This window comes from Thalia democratica, chromosome 2 (assembly GCF_965202585.1).
Source record: "Thalia democratica chromosome 2, ktThaDemo2.hap1.1, whole genome shotgun sequence".
In the NCBI taxonomy this organism is placed as follows: Eukaryota; Metazoa; Chordata; class Thaliacea; order Salpida; family Salpidae; genus Thalia; species Thalia democratica.
This window is the reverse complement of record NC_139166.1, coordinates 98,852,291-98,861,302: the sequence shown is the minus strand read 5'-3', so window position 1 is coordinate 98,861,302 and position 9,012 is coordinate 98,852,291. Positions and strand designations below refer to the sequence as shown.

Sequence of the window (9,012 nt, the reverse complement as noted above, 5' to 3'; positions counted from 1 at the left end):
TTTCCTTTTGCATAATTATTTTTTTTTAAATAGAACATAGATATTTAGCTCAAAACTTATATTTTTTTATAAGTAAAATTTTGCTGTAACCTATTTTTTACTATAAGGTACAAATTTCTTGGTCAATATACAACGGTCTACAAAATCTCTTAAGCGTGTAATAACTAACTTAACTTTTACTCATAGCTGTTGTTTGTTTAACAAAACTTTAGTTTTTTTCAGACTGTAGTATTTTAATGATTTACACGAACAACTGTTTCCTGTTGCACACAATGAATAGAGACTACACCGCATTCGCAATCATACTCTTCAGCGTTTGCGTCAACTTTTACACCGTCAACATGCTCTTCAACAGTTATGACGTCACAAGAAGTTGTGGGGATGACGTAACTGTCGGAAGATTCGAAGGAGAGAGCTACGAAAGTATTGTGACGTCATACGACGTAATAGAGGAATCGAAGAAGGGTAAAACTAAAAGTAAAAATCCGAGCTGCGAGGAGATGGATGAAATGAGGGAGAAAGCGGAGACTTTGGTCGAAGAAAATAAAAAAGGTTGTTCAGTGTTTTTTTTATCTATTAAAAATCATTTAACAAGTTCTATATTAAATTTGAGTAACATATATGGTATGTAGTTAATCACTAAGTAGTTAAATTTAATAATAATTAAATAAAGTATTTATAACTAAAAGAAGTTTATTCATAAAAAAAACTATATGGTAAATTAAAGTAATATATAGTTACCATATATAGATCAAGTTACCATATATGTGTAATAAAAGGTAGTGAAGTTAAAAATTAGTTAGATAATTAAAAAAAGTTTATCAATATAACAAGCTATATGGTAAATTTAGGTAATATATAGTTAACAGATGTCAGTTGTTTTTTAAACTATAGCTTAACAATAAAAATCACCTTGGTATTATCTGATAAGTTTTCTCTTACATAATTTCATTTAACTCTAGCTTATTATAATGATTTAAGCAACTAAAGTATAAAATTCAAGATATTACTTTCAACTTTTTGTACTTCTAAAAAATATTTATTTACGCTTCAACATTTGTTTTTATGTTTTAAATTTATTTAAAATAAACATCAATTTCCTGTTTTATTAAAAAAAAAATCTTTATTTCTTTCTACATAAAAAAATCTTTTTAAAAGTAGAAAATTAACTTTGTATTTTAAAATAAACAATTGTTAATATTTAGTTCAAAAAAACTTGAGATTAAAGACTTTTTATAACATCAAGGTAACAGAGGAGTTTTACTGATAAAAATGAACACAACAGAAGGAGAAATTGAAGTAGTTATGAAGGAAGCAGAAAAGTTTGTTTAATTTATAAATGCTACATCACAATTAAAACTTCAGTAGTTTGAATTACAATTTCAAAGTAAGGATTAAAAAAAATTTAAACAAACCACTTTTTTTTGATAGTTTTTCATAAGAAGCTTAAAACCTTCGTGAAATAATGCATATTATTTTTTAAATAAAAACTAAAACAGCTTTAACAATAAAACTTTCTGTAGAAGCTTTAAAGTTTTACTGCCTTTTTTATTATTAATTTTTGTTACAGTTGAATCATTTTTATCAAAATTTAAACCTGCGATAAAGATAGTTTTTTGTCATTGTGTTAAATTGCATAACCAAGATAATGGTATCTTATAATAAATTAATTAAGATAATGTATAGTTTCTTATAGCTAGACTTATATTTTCAAATAAAATATTTGATAACGGAAAGATTAAACTAAAAATATTCTTTTTAAGTTGGTTAACAGTTTACCAACTTTATAATTAAAAAATAAAATATATAATTCAACGTGATAAGTAAGAGAAATCTTAAACTGTTTAACGCGTTTTATACTATACATAACTTTAAATTTTTGATTTTCACAACTTGGTCTAATAATGAGTAATGTTTAGAAAACAAATTGTTTATGAAGAATTTTTCGTTAATAACAACATTGTTTACAAAAAACAAATGTTAAGTAAATTTTTTTTTATATGTTAAGTCAGCTTGTCTAAATTTAAAAAATTACCGTATTTTTTACATTGAAACTTTAATTTTTAATTTTTAAGGTTTTTTAATCAGATCGTGTTAGCATTGTTTATATCATTAATAATATTTTAAAGTTAAATAAAAAAATGAAATATCGACAAATATAAAGTCATTTAGTTTTGTTTAAACCGTCAAACGATTTAAGTTATATTCAAAATGTCGTTATCTATACTCAAACACAATTTTTTATCTCGAGTAAAATCAAATTAAATCCTATTTATCCAATTTTTTTTTTAAATAAATTTACTTTGAAAGTTTTTTGCCGAGTCATCTTAAGTAATTTTGTTATTAACTTCTATAAATTTTTTAAGCTTTTTTTTAAGTTTCTTTTTATAAAAGAAAAAAAGTTATGCTACTTTAAATAAAACATTAATAAGTTACTTTACATATCTATTTGTACATGAGTTATACTCTTTCTCTTATAATCATCAATACAAATATTTTTTCTAGATAACTATCAACTAGGTTTAAGCCATTAAAACTGTAGTTATTTTTTTTATTACATATGATAAATCTTATTTTTCCAGGGAAGTGGAAAGCCGGTTTAACATATACAAGTTCAACACTGCGGTAAAAGAAATAAACATGCTAAAAAAACTTAAGGGCGGTCCTGGTGTTCCTAAGTTGTATGGTTCCTGTGTCAGGAAAGCGGAATTGAGGTAAACTAAATTAATTTTTCATAAGGGTAAACAAAATAGGTAACTTATGAATATATTATTTTCGCGTTTTCATGTTATTATAAGAAAAAAATTCAAACCTAGTTTATTTGTTTTTTTAAATTACATGGTATTTGAAATAATAAGGATAACTTAAATTTATTTATATTATTATTTAAAATAAAAATTCTCAAATACTTAAAGTTAATTATAGTCTCAAAATTTAAAAATAATTTTTGTTCGAGTTAAAGTGATAAACAGTTAACCGAATTCATTAGTTTTTCTTTTAATACTTTTCAAATTCGATTGTTAGCTTAATATAGAGTAAACGGCTCGTATTACTAAAATACAACAGAGTTAATTAGTTTTTAAACAATATAAGAAGTTATTTAGAAACACTAATATATTATGTAACCTAAAAATACAGTTTTAAAGTTTATTTACAAAAATGTACAGGTGTTTAAAATTAAATGTCATTTTTTTGTTATTTTACAAACACTATGTTAAACTTGCATAAAGTATAAACGTATCAATTTCTAAAACTAGTATTAATACTAAGTTTGACATTTTGTAACACTGTATTAACCACAAGTGGAAAAGTTTAATCGTTTTTCAGCCATTAGCATAACTAAACAGTATCGTTACTGTAACAATACTAACATAAACAGTAAAGTAAACAAGTTAAACAGCATTACTTGTTTAACTTGTTTACTTTAACATAAACTACGTTGAACTATTTGTTATTTTAAGTAGTAATAAAACTAATAAGTATTCGTTTACAACTCATTGTTAAGACAAGGTATATATAAAACTGAACGAATTTTTAACAAAAAAAGAGTTTGAATATAATATCTTTTGTGTAATTAAGTACTATTGCAAACTTGCAATAATTTACTCTTTAGCATTCATTTAAAGGCTAAAATCATAAGTTAATGTTATAAGTTTTGTACAAGTCTAACAATGAATATAACTATATAACTGTTTACTTTGTAAAATTCTTGTTAAATAACAAAATATTTTTTTTTTGTTTTTTTTTTTTGCAATTGATACAACTGAATAAATATATATTAAAAAAATATTCTCAGCTACATAGTATCGAAGGTAGACGGAAGAAACATCTGTAACGACAATGGCACAACACTAAAATGCGCAGAAGGAACGTTTATAATGGAGCAACTGGCTGTTTCGAAATACCCTGCGTTGAATGCACTCAAATTAGCATATAATACTGTCAAAGTGTTTAGTATGCTTGGTAAGTTAAAAATAAAGTTTTTTTGTTGTATTTTTAATAATTGAATAAAATTAACACATTAGCAAAATTTTATAATACCATACGAGTTTTATTTTGTTTGAATTTTTATATATTTCTGAATTTTTAAAATGCACCTAGTTTCTTAAATTGATAAAAGATATTAAATAGTTAGTTTATACATTATAAAACAAATAATTAAAATGTATAAACATTTAACATTGACAAAACTTATTTCGAGTACTTAGATTTTAAAATATTTTTAAATCTTTGTCACGACTTAGTTATTAGCTACTAAAGGATGTTTTTGATAAAAGAACCGTAATACTTGTTTTGTTATAACATACTTGAATTAAACTTAAATTTAATACTTTCAATGCTATTTTCTTGAGCTACGATATGTACAAAATAATGAAATACGTTATAAATTATGCGGTATGAGTAGTTTAAAAAGCAATTTTGTTTGAATAAAAATGTTACGCTAATATATTTTTATATGTTTCCGATATTTTTCTGTATACATTAAGTTATTTTATAAAGTCTTTAAATGCTAAACATAAAATGCAATACACTGGTTTAAAGATAAGTGTGTATAACTACAACTATTTTAGTAAAAGTTATAAAACTAATTATTTAGGTTTTAAATGTTATCTTTCAGAATATTCAAATCACTGTTCTTTTTATTATTTTTTTTACTTTATATGATTAAAATCGAAACCAAATACTTGATACTTTATACTTGAATTATACCGCAAAAAAAAAACTTGATAATTTTAAAACTTACACCGCAAACAGCTGTGCCTAATTTCGAAGTAATTTCCGGATGAAATTTGTTCAATAAGTTAAAATCTTATACGGATTAGTTGTTACGGATAAAATTCTAATTTCAAAAAGATAATTTTATTTAAATAATTTTCATATTACTTTTTACTCCGTTTTAGGTCTGATACACTATAGTAGATTTCTAAAATTTTTTATAAACTTATTATTTCAACTACTATTAACTTTATGCAAGTATTACAACGTATAAACAATAGTAGTTAAAAAACTTGTTTTAGTACATTCATATATAAACTAAATGATAGTAAAATTGTTTTTAAAATTACATAAAATTTTTGTTTACTTATTACATATAGTATAAAATTAAGCAGCAACTGCTTATTCTTTAAATTTAAATATTGTTTATGTGTCTACTTATCATTTCGTTTTCTACTTATCACTTCAAACAGAAAATCGCTACTATTTTTCACTGGTTTTTTAAGTATACCTAAAATGACAGACTAACTTTAATTGTTAGTCTACATATTGTTCAAATGCTTTATATTTTACTTACTTAATCGTTATTTTACAGAACACCATTATGAAGTTTTACCTAGTCTTATTGGTAGAAATATTATAAAGAACGATAAGTATAGTGCAGTGTAGTTGTGTTTATTAACTTACTATATTATGCAGAAAACCGACACTACGTATTTGCTGACTTGACTGGTAAAAATATAATGATGAATGACAATTGGCAAATATTTCTTGTTGACTTGGATTCGTTTGTACCGTACAACGACAGAAGGTGAGTTCTATTTCTTTTTACTATTTATTTATATAAAAACTGTTTAGCAGTTAGTATACAATCGTGATAAAATATTTTTTGGCAATTGGTAAATATTTTTAATTGATCTATATTTGTTTGTTCCTTATATTAACAAAAGGTAGCTTTCATGTCTAGGTTATCTTAAGTTTATTTGTGATGATTAACAAATTGTAGCGATTAGATAGGTGATTTATTATAGTTGAAATGTATAAAACACAGGAAAAACTAGCTTTTTTATTACAATTAAATGATTTTTAGTACAACCTTGTAATCTAAAGAATAAGTTGTTATACAATAAGTATTATTTTTTTTTATTTAGATAATGTTGTCCTTAAAATCATGCTTTTACTTTTAATATCATATAAATATATATTGAAAACTAGTACTAAAATACATTATAGCAATTTGTTAAGTGTGTATAAAGTTAAACAACTTGTTAACCTACATAATACAATGATGTTAAAGTGCTTTTGACCACTAATAACTCTAAATCGTTCGTTCAACTATATCTATAAACTTTTTATATGAAAACTTTGACGTATTGTACATATTAAAAAAAAGTTTAACATGGTTTATAACTTAACTTTTTTCTCTAAAATACAAACTTTTTTGAAAGAAAACACAGGTTTGTACATATAACTTTTTTTTAAACAAATTTGTACCTAAAACAAAACTGTTTGTCATTAAAGAAATTGTTTTACATATCGATATGCATAAAATGTATGAAACCCACTATAGAAAAAATTAGTTCAAATATTTATTTAACCCTTTAAAAAAATGAAACATTATGAATTGTTTATCCGTATCGTTTTGTTGAAAAAATGGTACAATTGTGTCTATATGATTAAAATACATCTTGAAAGCTACGACAATTTTTGTTACCAATTAGTTCTAATATTTGTTTTAAAATATTAGTGTAAATTAAAACTACCATCAGCTACGAACATTCCAACATTGTTTAGATTTCTAAATTTGGTTGTATTAAAAGTGTATAACTTACTAAGAAAAAAGTTAATATTTCCTAGTTATTTAGTTTTAAAATATGTAGTTGTATAGTAATATATTGACTTCTTTCTCTTTTTTGTCATATTTCATCTAGTAAAACTTTTATATTAACAAATTATATTTAAATGATTTATATGAATTATGAATAGTGTAATTACGATCACATAATATTGATCCAAATTACGACGGAGATTGTTTTGGCCCGACTAACTTAATTTACGTTTTACATAATATATGTTTATTGTAGAAGTAGTATTAAGCTTTGTTAAGTTTTAAATTATATAAAACAGAATATACTCTGACCTTTCTTGCAAACATGACGGCGATTGTTTTGGCCCGATTAATTTACTTTAAGTTTTACATAAAATATACTTGTTAGAGAAGTAGTAGTTACCTTTATTAAGTTTTAAATTATTTAACAAACAGAATATACTCTGACCTTTCATGCAAACATGACGATGATTGTTTCGGCCCGATGGGCAAACTGTGGAACGACAGATCATTAAATGTTCTCATTTATCCAGGTTTAAAGTATATAAGACATTATATTAGTTATAAAAATATATCATGTAAGTAATAAAATATAAAAATAAATTTAGAATTACTAAAGCTTATCTATATATATCTACATAAAGTTATCAGGTTGTTGTAGGCAGTTTTTAAGATATTTTTTTTTACATAGTTAATGGTGTTTTATCAACTGTTTACTAAAATAATTTGTCCTGCAGTTATTATAAACTTAAAAAGTAGTTTTTGCCTTAAGCTCGTCAACTTTTAATTGAACAATTAAAAAACACTTATAATAAAAACGAAATGTTAACAAGATCTAAACATTTTACCACTAACAAATCAGATATTTAAACTTTATCAACGTTCTTCATTTACCGCAAAAAAGAGCTTTAGAAGTTATTTTAATAATTATACATGTTGTAATTGGGTTATCTGTTCTTATTTACAAAGGTTGCAAAGAATACTTAGGTTATTGTGACGTCACACTCGGAAGATGCAGGGGTTATGACGTCACTATGCACGGATGCGGTCTTGCTAACTGGTATTTGAGAGTGATCGCAGAGTTAGTTTTTTTTTTGGTATGCTTAATACCTTTAATTTTATAGTTATTTTTTAACAGAAACTTTAAAAAGTATCACAAGTATTTTTGTTTGAACAAACTTTAGCATAATTTTAATTTTTTTAAAAACCAACAAGCTTCTATTTAGTATTTAGTTGGCAAAAAAAAAGCTTAATTTCTAGCAACCCTGGACTTATTATACCAAAACGTTCTTATGTATAATGTGTTAATTATGTTATATGATTGCCAATAAGTTGCGATTTTAAACAGTTTTCGGTTTTAGATGAAAATAAAATTTTCTCGTTTTCTAATATACAAAATTACTTGTAAAATAATATTTTGAGATATTAATAGACTTTTTAACTTTTAAACTAATTTTTTTTAATAGTTTATCATTAATCATTTGCATTAATTTTATAATATTACTTTTTTTGTATACCAACTTTTACGAACTAATAATTACACTTGTGACAAACAGTTTTAAATTAAAATATTGGTTAAGAATTTTTATCTTTAAAAATACAATTGTTTTTTTGGTACTTGTACTTTTTACTATGTTTTTTCATTAAGCTATAATACAACAATAAAAAAAATCAATACTTTAACAGACATATGAAACCATATCCTGAGTTACAACAAAGGTATGAAGAAATAATCGAATGCTTAGGAAGTCTAAATCCTGTAAATAGATGTTCGTTTAATGACAGTTTAATAAAACTAGATAATTTACTCAAAAACATCTTCAATATTAGCTGAAACTAAACTATTATAAGAAAAAGTGTACATTTGGTTTCTATGAAACATATAACTTTTAGAATTTTAGTACGTACTGTTTAAAGTTATTTTTATAACCAAATCTAATTTTTTTTTAAAGATAAAATAGCAAAAAAAAACAGTTGTACAACTTTAACTAATTGTAAATTTCATAATATTCTCATTTATAATATAAAAATTTCTTTATTTTATTTACTATATGTCTGTATAAATTGTTCAAATTCTTTTTTAATTGATGTTATAACTTATTTTATTTTGTTTGTTTATTTAAGTTGAAACATTTATAATCTTTACTTAAAATAACTACTTAAACTGTGCTATATATAAAAAAATACTTAGTTTTTGTTTTTAAATTATATTACACTGTGAAAAAGTTTTTGTTTTTTTTAATATTAGAATTTCTTTTTTAATAAAAATACAACTTTTCAATTTTTACTATTTTTAATTAATAAAAAATACATATTTTTTAAATAAATAGTTTTCTAGTTTTTCATGTGATTGTTTATAACAAAACTTTTATAAGTAACTAAAAAATTTTTTAGTATTTTTTCAACAGTCAAGCACAACCAAATTTTGAAGCGAACTATTTTAATAATCTATGAAGATTCCTTTACTC

At 23.3% G+C, this 9,012-nt stretch overlaps 1 protein-coding gene across 1 annotated transcript; it reads left to right on the top strand.

Moving 5' to 3' along the window:
• Positions 1-272: 272 nt before the first annotated feature.
• LOC145829144 (uncharacterized) lies at positions 273-8,395 on the top strand. The gene is made up of 8 exons (XM_082936873.1): positions 273-552; positions 1,247-1,322; positions 2,583-2,714; positions 3,797-3,963; positions 5,416-5,527; positions 6,980-7,077; positions 7,514-7,625; positions 8,231-8,395. Exons 1-8 carry the CDS (start codon positions 273-275, stop codon positions 8,376-8,378), a joined length of 1,125 nt encoding a protein of 374 aa, XP_082792999.1. The 3' UTR covers positions 8,379-8,395.
• Positions 8,396-9,012: the final 617 nt, after the last annotated feature.

What these genes read in the sequence shown, in the direction of transcription:
- LOC145829144 (XM_082936873.1), top strand. Translation starts at nt 273, where the DNA reads ATGAATAGAGACTACACCGCATTCGCAATCATACTCTTCAGCGTTTGC. An exon ending in GTCAGGAAAGCGGAATTGAG is followed by an intron (nt 2,715 to 3,796) that starts GTAAACTAAATT and finishes AAATATTCTCAG; the next exon opens with CTACATAGTATCGAAGGTAG. An exon ending in CAAAGTGTTTAGTATGCTTG is followed by an intron (nt 3,964 to 5,415) that starts GTAAGTTAAAAA and finishes TATATTATGCAG; the next exon opens with AAAACCGACACTACGTATTT.